Here is an 18,900-nt window from a genome sequence, read left to right as displayed (position 1 = left end):
TGCTCTCCACGTGGTCTCCGTATCAGGTGATACCAATAATGATTAACGTTTTTTTTTTGTTTAACAGCACGCCACGAGGAATGTGCAAATCTCGAGAATTCATGTACTGTTATCGATTAGACACAACGTATGTATGTGTATCGATGATATCCATCGTGGGTCGGAGAGAGAGGGAGGACCACGTGCGTTTATAGAACGCACGCTTCAGAGGTTTGGACGCGAGATTGGTACGCGTCAGAGGGCCATGTACACCGTGGAGATGGAGCGATGAAATCAGCTGGTGTGCGTGTGCTGGAGGGATTGCTGGGGGAGCGGTGGTGCAGCGGTTAGCGCTAAGCTGCCCTACGAACCTGGCCACCCGGGTTCGATTCCCGCTCACGGCCAACACCCAGTGACGATTATCTGAACCGGTCGTGGGCCTTCCCTCGGTCGACTCAGCCTCAATTACGTACGTGTGCGCGGTGTGCAAACATCGCCACGAGAGAGACAAAGGCGGCCGGGCGTGGTGCTGGCCACCCACCCCCTCTTGTGCCGTCCCGGCCTTCATAGGTGCTCGCTACCAGCACTTGCCCCAACAGTTGTGAAGTCTATACGGGGGATCTTTGTCTTTGCATCGTGAGACCCAACCCCCTGCCCCCCGCCCGACACCCCCCACCGTGAGCGATTGCGACGACTTGGGGAAGGCATCCATCCAGCCGTGGATAGACCACGTCTAATCATGACGATTCATGCGACCAGGTGCGTTTGTCCAGAGCCACGTGCTTCTTTGAGGGCCCCTCCTCCCTCCCTCCCGTCGGCCTGTTTTTTATCCAGCAGGGGGATGATCAGAGGAATTTCAGAGCTGCCGCGGCTGATGATGAACACACTGGCACATTGCAACAACCAGTGGGGAGCGGTGGTGCAGCGGTGCAGCGGTTAGCGCTACGCTGCCCTACGAACCTGGCGACCCGGGTTCGATTCCCGCTCACGGCCAACACCCAGTGACGATTATTTGAAGCGGTCAAGGGCCTCCCCTAGGTCGACTTAGCCTCAAATGAGTACTTGGTGCGATGTGTAAATATCGCCACTAGGGAGACAAAGGCGGTCGTGCGCGGTGTTGGCCACCCACCCCCTCGTGTGTTGTGCCGGCCGTTTTAGCTGCTCGCTAACAGCACTGCTAATCCTACATAATACACGAGCATAATAAGACTTTGATTCTCCCCCCCCCATCACCTACACATTCCCCAAGTAGTGACTAATCCCATATCTGCATTTGCCATAAATATGCTAAATCCCTCTGTTGATATGCAAATTTCTTTGTCAAGGCGCCCTCCTCCTCTAACCCAGCTTAAATATACGCTGCCAAGCTTGGTGGTGTTCATTCAGACGCTGTCTTTCTGACAGGTCTGTTCTTCACCTGAGGACGGCTGCTTGCGTTGTGGCCGAAACGTCGTGAGACATATATTTTATTATGTTTAGTTTTAATTATTTTATTATTTCCCTTCTACGTGACTTTACCGAAAGAACCAAGAAGACCTCAAATCAGGTTTCAGAAGCTCATAAATGGGCAAAGACACGCCCCAATGGGCAACGCCATGCCCTCTTCTAGATATGGGCTGATCCGCGCAAGGATTATTTCCTCCAGGACAAAGAACGGTATAATGAAACAGCGTTATAAGAGGCAGCGCTGTAAGGGGTATGCCTGTAATAGGCGACGTTTCGGGCCGTGGCCCTTCTTTATAGTCGGGAGTGTTTATGATTACACCGGCGGCTAGAAAACAAAGACACAATTCAACTTTGGAAGCAGCTCCTGCGTCATTGCTTTATTTTTTTCTTTGAAACAAAGAGCTGTACAAGCATTCAGAACACAGTGAAATATACATTGCCATTCAATACTTGTGGCGTGGTTTCATGCTTATGTGCTCGAGTTGTGGTAACTCCCACCAATAATATATGAAATGATATGGAATCCTAAGGTGTATAATGAGTCGACACATTACCTAGTTACTCTCATAATCAGGTGACATTAAACGTTAAAACCAGTGGCGGCTCCTGCAAAATCTCTCAGGGGGGCAAATGTCTGGATGATTGATAAGGATAAGGTCCACCCATGCAATGGATAAATTAACAGCTTAAGCATGTAAAGGCAACTTCACTTCTTTAATATTAATGAAAAATAAAGTGACTTTTACAATACATCTTGTTTGTTTCTATCTCACTATTATTGCAATCCACTCAGTTTCTTTTATTAAAGATTCCACTAGGTGGCGACAAATAATATTGTTGACTGAAACGTGCTTACGTATGATTACGTAAGCACGTTAGTGCGAGGCCTCCCGGAAGCCATAGAGAATGCATTGCAGCACCCGCCGTTCGAAAAAAAACATCTTTGAATGTAAGTCTATGGGAACACTCTGGGCGATTCTCAGCCAGAGTGAAATCGCTCAAAAAGAGGCGGTACTCCACAGAACGTAGCATGACGCTGATTGGACTATATCCAGAGGCACAGTAACAGCTGAGATTGGTGGTGCGTCGCCCAATCGCCCTAATGAAGAAACTGCCTCTGGTTAAAACTCTCTATGCAGCATTAGGCAGGATTGTGTGCTTTTCTCTCTCTCGACAAAACCATGCTAGTGCACGTGCCGTGCCGTAGCCTAGTTGCTGTTCTGCCATGTGCCGGTGCCACTTTGCGCACATGACGACGAAGGTGACGACGAAGGTGACGGGTGTCGTGACAGTCACTGCACGCTGGTCCACTTGTCGTCGAGTTCGTATCCCTTCATCTTCTCCCGGACGAAAGCGTCGAACTCCTCGTTCAGCGCCACCGTGAACATCGTCTTCCAGTCGCCCACGGTCCCTGCGAGCGAGTGAAGGTGCCATCGTTACAGCCGCTCTGCCCTAAGAAGCTCCCACCCACTCAAGCTCAAGCATGTGGTGCGAAACGTTGGAACATCGGCGCTGTACAAAACACATAGTGGCACAACCACCCATCCCCCCCCCCCCCCAGTATAATTGCTGGAAACTTTACGTGAAAGTAAGTTCAACATGAAATACAAAAATACCTGGGAGCTGGATATAGATTGAGAAAAAACTTCGTAAATCCTACCAGCCAGAGGTTTGCTTACATCCAAAAAGTGCGGAGTGAGCAACACGGAGTATCTGTACGTGAGCCTCGCCCCCCCCCCCAAAAAAAATCAGTGGTTGCTGGAGATTACGTCATCGCTTCCGCTGCAACCAGCCAATCGGCTGCCAGGAAAACAATGCTGACGCAAGATGGCTGTCGTTGTGGTATCAAGTCTCCTGCGCAATATGACTGCCGTGACGTAAATGTGAGCGTTGTACGAGCGTGAGAGTTGCTAAACGGGGAGTGGTAGTGGTGATGGTTAGCGGCGCAGCTCACGGGCCAACATCGGTGACGATTATCTGAACCGGTCCTGGGCCTCCCCTAGGTCGACTCAGCCTCAAATGAATACCTGGTGCGGTGTGTAAACATCGCCGATGGGGAGACAACGGCGGCCGGGCGTGGTGTTGGCCGGCCACCCACCCCCTCGTGTGCTGTGTCGGCCTTCATACGTGCTCGCTAACAGCACTTGCCCCAACAGTCCGTTAAGGCTATATGGGGGATCTACGTCTTGGTGTGTAAATATTGGAGTATTACCCTGCGTGGGAACGTCTCCATTTGCACGTGTGAGAAAGTGCATTTTGTGTGTGAGTATCGTGTGCTGTCAGCCTTAAAAGGTGCTCGCTAAGAGTATGTTAAAAAGCTAAATAGATGTTTTTTTCCGTCTATTTGTCGTGACTACGTATGTGTGTGTGATTGTGCACGCGTGTCTATGTGTGTTGGGTGTGTGTCTGTGTGCCTGTCTCCGTATTTGTGATACTGTTTGTCTCTGTGTATGTGTGATAGTGGAGAGCGTTAATGGAGCGGTTAGCGTGATGCGCTACGAAGCCAGTGACCCGAGTTTGATTCCCGCTCACGGCCAACACCAGTGACGATTATCTGAACCAGTCCTGGGCCTCCCCTAGGTCGACTCAGCCTCCAGTGAGTACCTGGTGCGAAGTGTTAACATCGCCACTAGGGGAGACAAAGGCGGCTGGGCGTGGTGCTTGCCACCTACCCCCTCGTGTGCCGTGTCGGCCTTCAGAGGTGCTCGCTAACACATACAAAGATCCCCCGTATAGCCTGAACAGACTATTGGGGCGAGTGCTTTTAGTGAGCACCTATAATGGCCGGTACGGCACACGAGGGGGTAGGTGGCCACACTATGCCCGGCCGCCTTTGTCTCCCTTCATGGCGATGTTTACACACACACAATCACACATCCATCGGCGCACCTCCGCGCACCAAAACTCACCCTTGCGCATGAACTTTTGCCCTCTGTCGAAGTAGGTGGTTGGTGCCTGAGGATGACAAAGATAAAGATTTTATTTTCACACAAGCAGAGTGTCCGAGACAACCCCAAACCAGGCGATTACGACGACTCGTCGGCCTCGTGTTTCGTTCCCACGCTCACGAGGACGCAGACCGGAGCCGTGCCGGACCGGTCAAGGGGCAGGGCCCGGCTCACGTTGACTCTCAACAACCCAGCGAGAAGAGTCTTCACAAACGTTGGGAGGATGGAGCGTGCGCCGCCGCCGCCGCGTGCTCGAAGCCACCGGTGTGACCATCACTCGCATCAGGGCATCGACAGCAGGCCGATCGCGCACATCTCCTTCGCCGAGCCACGTCGTGCGCGCGTGAGCCAACGTCACCCGACAGAGACCCATGGCGATACAGCGAGCTGCGAATCAATTGCTCATCGTCCTAGAATCTCACCCAGACCCAAACAACACTGCACTCAACTTGCTGGCTTTAACATTCCTTCTAGATTTGAAGCTTTCGTGACTGCAAGGATTCATACTCTTAGGTTTTTTCGGTAAAGTCACGTAGGCAAAAATAAATATAATAGAAATAACATTCCTCCTCCTACTCAAACCTCCTACTCAAACAACACCGGTGGTGAAACCATCAGCTGCATCAGGACATCGACAGCAGGCGGATGCGCCACCCCACCTTCACGAATGGAAAATTTAAAGACGCAAGCTATGGTAGAGCGATTATGGCCATACAACCCAAACTCTGGACCGCATAACAAACCACTGTGGTCTACGCTCCTTCAATGGAGGATGAGGAACAGCAAAACACGACACGAACTCTCTCTCTCCTCGACGTAGACCTCGACGTTGGCGTCTCGCTCCTGAACGTATTGCCGATGCCGTGATGCGCACGAGTCGAACAGAACTGGGGTTAGGATCGGGGTCGAGATCATGGCTTGCAGTAGGTTTCGTACCTCGCTGTAGTTGACCATGTTGTTGTTCTTCATGCTGGAGAAGCTGCAGTGGTCCACCACGGCCTTCAGCTTTTCGGCGTCCAGCTTCTTGCCGAGGAAGGTGGCGATGCGAGTCACCGAGCCTGCCAGGTCCGGGGGGGGGGGGGGGTCCGGGTGGATTGGGGGTGGCGGGGGTGGTTTGTGGTTTAGCGAGTGGATGTGTCGGTGGGGAGATGTTCACTGCTTCGCCTGGTGTACAGAAGGAGGTCGAGGGTTCGACCCCGACGCCTGCTGTATATTTGGAGTTTGCGTGTCTCTCTCTCCTCGTGGTCGCGTGTATTTTTCTCCGGGTCCTCCGGTTTTTCCCTCCGCATTGAGAAACACGCGTTTAGAGTATTTGACTGCTATACAGTTCCACATCGATAAGCCACTTCGTTGAGCTATGTAGCTCAGTGGGCCCTACCTGGAAATATTAAAATAGTTGGTTCGTTAGTAGCCTCCCCTAGATTGACTCAGCCTTATACATGATTACTTTGTGCGATGTAACATCAGCGCTGAGAAGACAAAGGCGATCAAGGCGTGGCATTGACCACTCACGTTCCCCCCATGTACCGTTCCTGCTTTCATAGGTGCTCGCAAACAGCACTCGCCCCAGCAATGTGCTATAGACATACAAGGGATCTTCGTCGTTGAGTGCCTAAGTGAGTCGATGTGTAATCCAGTGAGTGGATGGTTGTATGTATGTATGTTGAACTTCTTTCGGACTGCACCAAGCCAACCGTGCTAATCAGATTTGCGGGAGTGAAGAAATGTGTGATTTGATGGGCGATTGAGTGGGTGAATACGTACTGTATGTGAGTTGTGAGTGCAGTGGGGAGTGAGCGAGTGGGCGGTTATTATGAGTGACCACATACGAGTGGGTGGGTGACTGAGTGGATGTGTGGGAAAGTGACTGGCTGAGCTGTTGATTGAGTGATTGGGGTGGGTGAGTGAGCGAGCGAGCGAGGGAGCATCTCGTACTTTGTACAAGTCTTCATAGGCGATGAATATTATGTTGGCTTTGTCTCTCACGTCCATCCAGGTCTTGATGTGCTCGAACCAGGACCCAAAGGAAACTGCATCATCGGCAAAATGTGGAGGGAGAGGTTAGCACGGTTGGCTACGTAGGTTGCGAAAAAAGTTCCACATACATACATACAAACTCATTACCGTCACAAGTGAGCCTCAAGTCACTCACGCTCTCGGTCACAAGATCCAACAACTGAAATATTTATACTCTTTGGCAGGGGCGGTTTCTTCATTAGGGCGATTGGGCGACGCACCACCAATCTCAGCCGTTACTGTGCCTCTGGATATAGTCCAATCAGCGTCATGTCACGTTCTGTGGAGTACCGCCTCTTTTAGGGCGATTTCCCTCTGGCTGAGAATCGCCCCGTGTGGTCCCATAGACTTACATTCAAAGATGTTTTTTTTCGAAAGGCGGGCGCTGCAATGCATTCTCTATGGCTTCCGGGAGGGCTCGCACTAACGTGCTTACGTCATCATACGTAAGCACGTTTCAGTCAACAATGTTATTTGTCGCCACCTAGTGGAATCTTTAATAAAAGAAACTAAGTGGATTGTAATAATAGTGAGATAGAAACAAACAAGATGTATTGAAAGAGTCACTTTATTTTTCATTAATATTAAAGAAGTGAAGTTGCCTTTACATGCTTATGCTGTTAATTTATCCATTGCATGGGTGGACCTTATCCTTATCAATCATCCAGACATTTGCCCCCCCTGAGAGATTTTGCAGGAGCCGCCACTGCTCTTTGGTTCTTTCGGTAAAGCCACGTAGGTAGAAAAATAAAACAAAATAAAAATAATATATCACGAAGTTTCGATCGCAACACAAGCGGTCGTCCTCATGAGGAAAAAAATAATCTAACAGTTCCACTGTGACTTTACCGAAAGAACCAAAGAGTATGGATTCCTGCAGCCACGAAAGCTTCAAATCAAGATTGAAATATTTATGTTTTGTGCTTTTTAGATGATACTGCGAAACAATAAATCGCCTGGTTGTTGGAGAATACAAATGACGAAACTCATACGTGGACAGTCGCATCTTTGAAATATCCATCTCTCCACATTAAAATATATCGTAGTGTTCTTTACACATCCCACCAGGCGCACACGCACGGCCTTCTGGGAGTCAGCGGCAGCATTGCTTTCAGGAGAAGTCCAAGTGGTTTGGTTTCGACGGCGCAGGGTCTCATCAGAATCAGGTTTGTATCGAAATATATGCTCACGTTGCTCTCCTGTCACCATAACTACCCCACCACTTGCAATAACCCCACTCTTTATTTTGACCACTATCTTAGTAAATACTATTTTATAATTATAATATTGTAAAGCGCCTTGGATTAAGGCAGTATATATATATTTTTTATATATCAAATTATATATCCACCAAACGTCACTGACCAGCGTGATGATGTACGCTTAAACAATCCTCATGACCCAACGTGGTGTGGGGAAGACGCCTTCCATCCAGCAGTGGAGGTGTGGATGACGAGTAACGTCTGATCGCAATTATCCGTGCATGTATGCTGCCCTTCTTTCGCACCGTACGTGGCCAGCCGTGCTAATCGGAGGCGTGATGGTTTTCCGACACACTGGGATCATGCGTGGGGCGTTCACAGGTAAAGTGCTGGGAGCAGTTGCACACGAAGCACAAATGAGGTGAACAAACCCTTGCCCTACTGCTTCTATCCATGCCACTCAAGCGAAGGTGTTCAGCTTGACACTTGACTTAGGCAGTGACAACAATATCGGCTTAGTTTCTCTTCAACAATCGTGACATCGGGCAACCAAATCAAGTTTTTTACAGATTTCTACAAATCTCTTTAAACTCTCCCTTCACTCCCTCTTTTTCTACTCCACTCCACATTTTTCTCCCTCCACTCCGTCCCTCTCTACTCCACTCCACATTCTCTCCCTCCACTCCCTCCCTCTCTACTCCACTCCACATTATCTCCCTCCACCCCGAAAACAGTGCACGGCAAACAAACAGGAAAGGGGAAAAGCAGCTCCGCCTGCGCAGACAGCAGCAGCAGAAGTGCGGGAGCAGCAGAAGCAGCAGCAGCCTCAGGCGCCGCCGCCGCGGCAGCAGCTGCAGCAGCAGCAGGCGCCACCACCGCGGCAGCAGCAGCGGCAGCAGCAGCAGACCTCCACCGACTCTGCTGATGGCCACGCGCAGCCAATGACTGACGGCGGGGAAGATGGTTTCACCGTCGTTGAGTCGAGAAAGCGGAAGGCGAGAGGAGGCAATGCGGGGGGGGGGGGGCGCGGTGGCACCCTTCCAAAACGCGTGGCCGCCGCCGCCGAGAAAGACAACAGCGACAGTGACGAATGGGACAACCGCCCAAACGCAACAGCAGGGCGCGGCGGTGAGGCCGAGCCACAGGGTAAGGTTATCGTCATTGACGAGGCCCACCCGCCGGTTGATGCCGAGGCTGAGGGGCGACCACCAGACCCGGACTCGGCTGCCCCGGAAGGGGGGGGGGGGTGCTGGAAGCCACCGATGAGCCCGCCGATGACACGGCGCTCGGGGGTGACGACCAGCTCACCTCCTCACCCGACCAGGTGAGGGAGGCAGAGGCCGCAGAGGGGAGCCGGCCCGAGTTGGAAGACACCTCCGATCGGCACGGTGCGTTGGAAGAGGTAACCACCGAGCCTCACACGAGCGTGCCGGGAGACTCAGAGGACGGAGAGTCGGAGTTATAGATAGAAGACAACTTGAGTGAGGGGAGCTACTTACATGTTAAGAAGAAATGGGATTACACACCCGGCAAGATTGTCGAATTCCTCCGAACTAGTTACAAGAAGCGGGGGGTCGACGTTGGAGATTCTTTCCCTGATGCGCAGGCCTTCTTGAAGGTCGCGCAGACAATCATGAGCGACATGGAAAAGCACAAATGCACCCCGCAGGAAGGCAATCGGCTGAGGGGTTTCATGCAGAAAGCAAGAAAGGGGAGCATGTCCCAACCGGAGTGCCCCCCCGCTGATGCTGTTGCTGAAGCCGACGCCTAAAGCCATGGCTTCCTCAGGTGTAAGGATCGCGAGTTTAAACTGCAACGGAGCTCGAAGCGATCAGAGGTGGCACCGCATCTGCAGCTTCATTAGCGAGCAGAAAGCGGATGTGACGTTTCTGCAAGAAATGCACCTTGACGCAACTCTGCAGGCCCAGCGCCAGCACCTCTTGGGCAGCCAGACCTTCTTCAGTCACGGAGAAGACAACCGCGCTGGGGTTGCAATTGTGTTTAGTCCAAAGTTTCTCCCGGAAGGCGTGGCCTTCAGAGAGATCCAAAAAGGCCATCTGATATCTGTAGACTTCGTGTTAAACAACACGAGGCTACGGTGTTTCAACGTTTATGCGCCGAGTAAGACCAGTGAGAGGAAACGCTTTTTCTCTGGCACACTGCGGAATGCCTTGGAGGCAGGCAGTGCGGACGGGGTGCTCACGGTCGTGGGGGGAGATAGGAACTGCACCCTCGACCCGGCTCTCGACCGCAATAGTGCTGAGCCCAACCGGAAACCGCACGGCCATTAGCCGACATGGTGCAGCAACTGGGTTTGCTCGACACGTGGCGACTGCAACACCCAGGCCAGAGGCAATACACTTGGTGCCGCGCGGGCCTGCAGGGGAGGATGAGCCTCGCCAGGCTGGACCGGCTGTACATCAGTGCGGACAGCGCTAACCGGCTCGGGGGCAGCAACATCACCCCGTCCGGTTTCTCTGACCACCAACTGGTCTCAGCACTGCTGCGAGTCCCCAGGGAGAGGCGTCGCTGCCCCTACTGGAAACTCGACGTGCAGCTGCTTGAGGACGAAAATTTCACGGAGGCATTCGGGGCCTGTTGGTCACACTGGGCAGCAACTAGGAGCAGTTTCAGCTCTGGTCAGCGATGGTGGGAACACACTAAAGCGCAAATTAGGGCCCTCTGTCTACAGCTTTCGAGCCAGCACGCCGCCGCCAAGGAGGAGACGGTGAAACACCTGGCGAGCGAGCTGCTGCTGCTCGAGGCTGAGATGGGCTCGGCCCAGGACGCGCACAACAACGAGGGCGAGGTGCTGCTGGAGAAGCGGCGACTTTTTAGGGCCGTCACGGACCAACAGGCACATAGTTCGTTTGTGCACAAAAGGTGCAACACCTGGCACAGACGGATTCTCCCTCAAAGTATTTATTTAGGCTAGGCAATAGACCCTCGAGCAATGAGAACAACATTTCAGGGTTGCTTACCCCAGAGGGGGAGACAGCAACTGCCGAGGGGGAAATTGCTAGGATCGCGAAGGACTTCTATTCACACCTGTTCAAGGCTGAGTACGTACAGGACGAGGCGGTTGAAGAACTACTAGCTGCGGGCCCTACTCTGGGGGACGCGGAGAGAGACGAACTGGAAAGCCCCGTCACCCTGGAGGAGCTGCACACTGCCATGAAAGGTCTGGCAGCTGGCAAATCCCCAGGGATCGATGGGCTGCCAGTTGAGTTCTACGAAACCTTCTGGGATGTACTCGGCCCTTGCCTGCTGGGGCTGCTGGAGGAGAGCCTGCGGGACGGGGAACTCCCGCAGAGCTGCAGGAGGGCGGTGGTCACCCTGCTGCCTAAGAAGGGGGACCTGCGTCGCATAGAAAACTGGCGTCCCGTCTCCCTCCTGTGCGCCGACTATAAAATATTCGCCAAGGCGCTGGCAAACCGCCTCAAAGAGGTGGTGGGTCAGCTCGTGCAACCCGAGCAGGCGTATTGCATCCCCGGCCGCTGCATCTATGACAACATCGGCACGGTCAGGGATGTGATCTCCCTCGCGGATATGCACGACGTGGATGCAGGTCTCCTATTCATGGACCAGGAAAAGGCGTTCGACAGGGTAAGCCACGAGTACCTGAGAAGACTGCTCCTCTCCTTCGGGTTCGGCCAGAACTTCACGGCACACGTGCACCTCCTATATACGGGCATATCCAGCCTCATAAAAATCAATCAAAGGCTTGGCTGCCCTGTTCCCATGACAAGAGGAGTCAGGCAGGGGTGCCCTCTCTCGGGGCTCCTCTACACCCTGTCCCTTGAGCCGCTCTTGCGACGCCTGAGAAACACCTTGTCCGGGTTCGAGGTCCCGGGGCCGGAGAACGCAGTCATAAAGCTCTCCGCATATGCGGACGACGTATGCGCCGTGATCAACGACGCGCAGGACGTCGCTGCACTCTGCCGGGCGGTGGAGGTCTATGAAAAGGCCTCCTGCGCCAAAGTCAACTGGCGGAAGTGTGAGGCGTTATGGATGGGGTCACAAGGTGCAGTGAGTTCCGTGCTCCTCCCAGGCGGAGTCACCTGGCAGGGTGAGGGTGTGAAGTATCTCGGAGTGTACCTAGGGAAGCCCCAAGTCGTTCACAAAAACTGGACCGAGATGAGCGACGTATTTGATGCTAAACTGAGAGCGTGGGCACATCTCGCCCCACAAACGTCCTTCAGGGGGAGAGTGCTCATAGGGAATAACCTGGCAGCCTCGGTGCTGTGGCACAGAGCCAAGGCCCTCCAACCCCCGGGCTGGTTACTCACGAGGGCGAACAGGTCGCTTGCCCACTTTGTCTGGAACGGAAAGCACTGGATGAGGCCAGGGGTCCTCTGCCTGCCGGTGGGTGAGGGCGACCAGGGCCTGGTAGACGTCACCGCTCGAGTGATGAGCTTCAGGCTCCAGGCTGTGAGAAACTTGCTATATGAACAAGAAGAGCTGCCCCGGACGTCGCTGGCCCTCGCCCTGCTGAGAAATGCGGGCGGGCGGCTGGGATATGGGAGGGAGCTCTTCCTTATGGACCTGACCCGAGTCGATTGCACCGGACTGCCGGGCTATTACCAGAGCCTGTTGGAGGCGTGGCGGAGCCTGGAATGGAGCAGGGCAAGCCCGCACCACGGCCTTAACGGCTTCATGACCGAACCCCTGTTCCCAAATAGCCTCCACGATGGAATCAGGGAGGAGGGAACGCTGGCCCTCCGTTTCGCCTCGGCAGGAGTGCGAACGGTTAGGGATCTTGTGAAGAGCCAGGACGGCCGCTCCAAATGGAAGAACGCGGCTGAGGTGAGCGGCGCCGCTGGGCTCCGCTCCATGATGGCCGGAGAAAAGTTGTTGCGAGAGGCGATCGCGGCGATGCGGAAGCTGCGTTTGCAGCTAGAAACGCCAGGAGACAGCGGCGCCGCACGGCCGCCGCCCTCCTCCTCCCCCCCCCTCCCCTCCCCCCGTTTTCCAGGAGTTGCGCGTCTCCTGCATCCAGCCCCCCGGGCGCTGTGAGGCAGGGAGGTTTCTCAAGCTCGCGAACTGCAGAGACGTGGCCCTCAAGGGCGCCTCCAAGCGGGTGCTGTACGACTGCTGCGTCAAAACACTGCGGTGTCGAGAGCTGGAAAACCTACCGGACACGAAGTGGAGGGAGTTCTCCTCTCCCTTGATCGACACCACCCCCCAGTGGAAACAGCTCTACAAGGCCCCCGTTGCAAAGCGCAGCGGGGACCTCCAGTGGAGGCTGGCGCACTGGACGCTGCCCTCGGCGGCGTGGATCAGCAAGGTCACCCCGGGGGCATCAGACCTGTGCGTGTTCTGTAGCGCGAGGGAGGACCTCGCCCACCAGTACGTGGGGTGCTCGCGGCTGGACCCGCTGTTCAGACTCCTGGGAGCCGTTTTTAAGAAATTGGGGGTGCCCTTCTACAAGAGCGTTTTTATATGCGGGGTACCGTACCGGGCGGACAAGCGCCACATCCTGGCAAACTTTGTCTGCGCGCAAGCCAAGATGGCAGTATACAAAACGCGAAAAAAGAAACTGCGAGGTGACACGGACGATAGTTGTTCAGCGGAGGCAACGCTGAAAGGTCTGCTGAAAGCGAGGCTCCGGCTGGAGCACGCGTACTTTTCCCAGGTTGGAGATGCGCACGCCGTGTTCCAGGAGCGGTGGGGGGCCGGTCAGGCCCTCTGCACCAACACGAATGGTGAATTGACCTTCACTTTTTAATGATCTAGTCGAAACGGCCGTTAGACGCGGCGACGCGGGCAGGACGTATGCGGCGGTGCAGCGCGCGTGGTGGAGCGGAGCGCGTGACAGTCCGGCCGTGCGGCGCACGCGCCTGGCAGTGCGGCACATGTGCTGAGGTGTGGCGCACGCGGCGGTCTAAATAATGTGGTGTGTGCGCGGCGGTGTGGCGCGCTTGGCGGCACGGGACACGCGCCGCGGTGTGTCACGCGGAGTGAGGCGGCGTGACGCACGTGGCATAGTGTAGCGCGCGCGGTGGTGCGGCACTCACTCAGCGGTGTGACGCACTTGGCGGCGCGGCACATGTGCTGAGGTGTGGCGCACGCGGCGGACCGAAAATGTGCGCACGTGCGTGGCGGTGTGTCGCACCAGGCGGTGCGGCGCACATGCCGTGGTGTGGCGCAGGGCGTTGTGGCACGCGTACCTGTGGCGTGACGTGCGCGTCGCAGTATGGTGCATGCGGTGGTGTGACACACGTGTCGCGGAAATCTCGCGGGGTGGTGGCGCGCGCGCAGCTGTGTGGCACACGTGACGTGGATGAATGTGCACGTGGCGGTGTGGCTCGCGCGGTGGCGTGGCGCACGGGCCGCGTTGTCTAGCGGTGGTGATGTTACCGATGACTGTGACCTCGAACCATCAGGGGAGGAAGTGTGGAATAAGCGGGGGGGGGCCCTGCCAAGCAAAGAGGTGCCAAAGCTCGAAATGACACAGCGCGTCGGATGCTGTTGCGCGGCCGGTGCGTGGGGATTGTGGTGCCGGCGTTGCGCGTCGCGGGGCGGCGGTGGGATGGTGAGCTGTGTTTTTTGGTGTGGCCATTAAGGCTTGAATATTGCAAAATTCCAGGGCAATTTGCCGCTGGTGAATAAACTTATATAAAAGTCTGTACTCCACTCCACATTCTCTCCCTCCACTCCCTCTCTACTCTACTCCACTCCACATTCTCTCTCTCCCTCCACTCCCTCTCCCTCTACTCCACCCCGCATTCTCTCCCTCCACTCCCTCCCTCTCTACTCCACTCCACATTTTCCCCATCCTCTCCACTCCCTCTCCCTTTCGCAATCCCTCCGCGTGCTCACGTTTTTCGTGCATGAAGTCCGACACGAAGCCCTCGAACGACTCCGGCTTGCGTAGGAATTTCGCCATGTTGTGAAAGTGGTAGAACGATATGATCGTGTCCTTGGGGTTGCGGTACACGTAGACGACCTGAGGGATAGGGGGGCCGCAGAGAGGAGGGACAGGGGGGTTCATAAAAATTGAAGGGAGCAGTCAGGATACCCTCCCTCCTCCGCCTCCCCACCACCTCCAAAATGTACATTGGGGAACGGCGACACGTGGAGAAAACAATGATGTAGGTGTGCGGGTGGTGGTGGTGATGGTCGTGATGATGGTCATGCGTCGGGGTAGTGGTGGTGATGGGTCAGATAATGCACGAGTAGTGTACACACGAGGATTCTTCTATAGACTGATGCAGCTTATTGGAGCAAGTGCTGCCAGCGAGCACTTACGGAGGCCAGCACAGCTACGAGTGTGCGGGTTGCCAACGCCACAGCCGGCCGCCTTTGTCTCACCAGTGCTGATTTTTACACACAACCGCCGTTCACCACTAAGCGCCGGTGACGTCACCATGGCGCTTGTGCCAGGCTAGGTGCGCTTTGAGGACCACGTGAAGCATCGAAAGCCCGCTACCAGGAGGTCACGGGACACACCCAGGTATCGCGGGTTAACTAAGATGATTGACAGATGCACCAACTATCCTCCACACTTTACCAACTTGTTTTGCGTTTTAGCCGCCCAGTGCTCTACTTGCCACAGAAGCCGATCTTGAAACCGCTGGTACCGGTCATCGGCAAGTCTACTCGGCTCTACATCCTTCTGTTCCACGTCAGTCCATCTCTTCTCTATGCTCGGGCCTTGCCCGTTTAGCTCATTCAAAGACAAAGATCCCCCAGTAACAGCCTTAACATGCTGTTGAAGCAGGTGCTGTTAGCGAGCACCTATGAAGGCCGGCACGGCACATAAGGGGGCGAGTGGTTGGTAACCACGCCCGGCCGCCTTTGTCTCCCGAGTGGCGATGCTTACACACCGCGCCAGGTTCTCATTTGAAGCTGAGTCGATCTAGGGGAGGCCCGGGACCGTTCAGATAATCGTCACCAGTGTTGACCGTGAGCGGGAATCGAACCCGAGTCGTCCGGGTTTATAGCGCAGCGTGCTAACCGCTACACCACCGCTCCCCACACACACAACAACAACAACCGCCATTCGCCAGTAAGCGGCGGTGACGTCACCACGACGCTTGTGCCAGGCTATGTGCACCTTGAGGCCACGAACGCCCACTGGCAGGCGGTCACGGGGCAGACCCAGGTGCCACAGGTCGACTGACTGAGATGACCGTGATGACCGGCTGATGCACCACCTGCGCCCCCTACTGTGCCAACTTGCTGTGCTTTAGCCACGCGGCGCTCCGCTCATTGTTGTGAGCATCGCTCCTCTGCCCTCTGTTGTTGCTGGAGGGCGACTGCCTCCAACTGCCCAGTAGCTTCCTTCACAAGCCTCCTCCACAGAGGCCGATCTTGACACCGCTGGTACCAGTCATCGGCAAGTCCACTCAGCTCCACGTCCTCCTGTATCACATCACTCCATCTCTTCTCGAGCCCGTGCCACACACCCACAAAGATCCACCGTATAGCCTTAACAGACTGTTGGGGCAAGTGCCGTTAGCGAGTAGAACCTATGAAGGCCGGAACGGTACACGAGGGGGTAGGTGGCCAGCACCACGCCCGACCGCCTTTGTCTCCCCAGTGGTGATGTTTACACACCGCACCACGTATTCATTTGAGGCTGAGTCGACCTAGGGGAGGCCCGGGACCGGTTCAGATAATCGTCACCGGTGTTGACCGTGAGCGGGAATCGAACCCGTGTCGCCGGGTTCGTAGCGCAGCGCGCTAACCGCTACACTACCGCTCCCCACACCCACACACACCCAGGCACACCCACGCACGTGCACGCTCACCTTGCCCTTGCCCTGCATGATCTGGGTCGGCGCGAAGGTGGCGTACACGTGGGTGGTGGCCAGCCGAGGAGACTCGCGGTTGTCCAGGTAGCCGGGGGCCGTGGCCAGCTCGAGCCACGGCGCGCGCTGCCAGTTTGGCACCGACTCCACTTTTGAGATGTCACCGTCGTTCAAGATGAGACTCAGGATCTCCTGCATCCACGTGGTGCCTGGGTGGGGGAGGGGGCAGGGAGGGAGGGGGGAGGGGCGGTGGGGTTGAGTTGAGTACACTACGGTGCTAATCGGAGATGTATGTGTGTGCGCATGATGGACTTCTTTCGCGCCGTACGTAGCCAACCGTGCGGGGGAAGGACAATAAACTAAACACACAAAAGCAGTTTTAAAGACATGTGCTGTCAATCTAAAATGTGTTTGCAATCTTCGTGCCCGGAGGGGGGGGGGGGGGGTACCAGTGTCACGTGACGGTGCACCCATCCTGGCACACAAGCGTCGTGATTGCCATCGCTGAGTGGCGAATGGCGGTGGCTTTGTTGTTGGCATTGTTGTTGTGTGTGTGTGTGCTTGCGTCTAGAGACGCACACGTGTGTGTGTGTGTGCTTTTGTCAGTGTGCATGGCCGTACGTGTGTGTGTGTATGGTCTCTGTGTGTACCTCTGTTTGTATATGTCTCTGCAAGTCGCTATGTGTACACGCACACGTGTGTGTCTGCGTCTAGGTCGACTCAGCCTCAAATGAGTACCTGGTGCGGTGCGTAAACATCGCCGCTAGAAAGACAAAGGCGGCCGGGCGTGGTGTTGGCCACTCACCCCTCGTGTGCCGTGCCGGCCTTTATAGGTGCTCGCTAACAGCACTTGTCCCTACAGTCTGTTAAGGCTATACGGGGGGTCTTTGTCTTTATATCTGTGTATGTATGCAGTTGTGTGTATCTCTGTGTCTGCACATCATGGATATCGGTAGTTCAGTGGTTGACTCGGTGCGCTACGAACCCGGCGACCCGAGTTCGATCACGGTCAACACCAGTGGCGATCATCTGAACCGGTCCTGGACTTTCCCTAGGTCGACTCAGCCTTAAACGAGTACCTGGTACTCATTTACTCGGGCCACACAGGCAAACTGGGCGTGGTGGTGGCCACCCAACGACCCTTTTGCGCGGCGTTCCAGCCCTCGCAGGTGGCTCGCAAACAGCGCTTGCACCATCAGCCGTCGTGTACGACACGGGGGGGGGGGGGGCGTTGTCTTTGTAGCTCGGCAATGCCTGTAGTTTATTGAGTGTCCCTGTGTGCATGTGGGTCATGTGTGTGTCTCTCTCCCCCCACCTCTCTCTGTGCAGGATGCCTCTGTCCCTCTATGCCCCTGCGTGTGTCTCTCTGTATGCCCCCCCCACCTCTCTCTCTGTGTATGTCTCTCTGGCCCTCTGTGCCCCTGTGTCTCTCTGTGTATGCCCCCCCCACCTCTCCATCTGTACAGGATGCCACTGTCCCTCTGTGCCCCTGCGTGTCTCTCTCTGTACGCCCCTCCCCCACCTCTCTCTCTGTACAGGATGTGTCTCTGTTCCTCTGTGCCCTTGCGTTTGCGAGCGCGTCCCTCCTTACCGGACTTGGGGTAGGTGACGTTAAAGACGTCGTCCTCACGCACGGGGAACTTCTTGGTGTACGCGAGCCCCTCTCGCGAGATGATGTCCCCGGGGAACAGGCAGCCGTCGACCTCCAGAACGGCGTCCGTCATGTCGACGTCTTCTGCAGGCGGGTCCATCGCTACTCGCTGTGTCGTCTCGGCTCTCTCACGCGGCGGGCAGTAAAATAGATCCGTTACCCAAACTTGGCAAAGACGGCGAATGGGCGAGGGGGCTCGCTTCACCCTTTTTATACGGTCCGCTGCCCACGTGACACGACGTCACAGTGCCCCGGGGAGGGTCGGGGGGAGGGGTCTCTGATGCTCTCCACGTGGTCCCCGTATCAGGTGATACGAAGCAAAAAAAACAAGTGTTTTCTTTTTACAGCCTTTCCCAATAATGATTAATGGTTTTTTTTTGTTTAACAGCACGCCACGAGGAATGTGCAAGTCTCGAGGATTCATGTACTGTTATCGATTAGACACAATGTGTATCGATGATATCCATCGTGGGTCGGAGAGAGAGGGAGGACCACGTGCGTTTATAGAACGCACGCTTCAGAGGTTTGGAGGGTTGGCGGCCGTTGGGGCGGGTGGCAGACGCGAGATTGGTACGCGTCAGAGGGCCATGTACACCGTGGAGATGGAGCGATGAAATCAGCTGGTGTGCGTGTGCTGGAGGGATTGCTGGGGGAGCGGTGGTGCAGCGGTTAGCGCTAAGCTGCCATACGAACCTGGCCACCCCGGTTCGATTCCCGCTCACGGCCAACACCCAGTGACGATTATCTGAACCGGTCGTGGGTTTTCCCTCGGTCGACTCAGCCTCAATTGCGTACGTGTGCGCGGTGTGCAAACATCGCCACGAGAAAGACAAAGGCGGCCGGGCGTGGTGCTGGCCACCCACCCCCTCTTGTGCCGTCCCGGCCTTCATAGGTGCTCACTA

General features: G+C 55.4%; 1 protein-coding gene across 1 annotated transcript; it reads right to left on the bottom strand.

Moving 5' to 3' along the window:
- Positions 1-1,775: 1,775 nt before the first annotated feature.
- LOC144727723 (3-beta-hydroxysteroid sulfotransferase-like) lies at positions 1,776-18,148 on the bottom strand. The gene is made up of 7 exons (XM_078606763.1): positions 17,939-18,148; positions 16,348-16,556; positions 14,414-14,540; positions 6,310-6,403; positions 5,310-5,442; positions 4,335-4,380; positions 1,776-2,836 (listed from the first exon to the last, which is right to left on the bottom strand). Exons 1-7 carry the CDS (start codon positions 18,096-18,098, stop codon positions 2,718-2,720), a joined length of 888 nt encoding a protein of 295 aa, XP_078462889.1. The 5' UTR covers positions 18,099-18,148; the 3' UTR covers positions 1,776-2,717.
- Between the last annotated feature and the right edge of the window lie 752 nt (positions 18,149-18,900).

The sequence above is a fragment of the Lampetra planeri genome, chromosome 26, assembly GCF_965212315.1.
Source record: "Lampetra planeri chromosome 26, kcLamPlan1.2.h2, whole genome shotgun sequence".
Classification (NCBI taxonomy): Eukaryota; Metazoa; Chordata; class Hyperoartia; order Petromyzontiformes; family Petromyzontidae; genus Lampetra; species Lampetra planeri.
The sequence above is the reverse complement of the archived record's forward strand: the minus strand, read 5'-3'. Positions and strand labels throughout refer to the sequence as shown.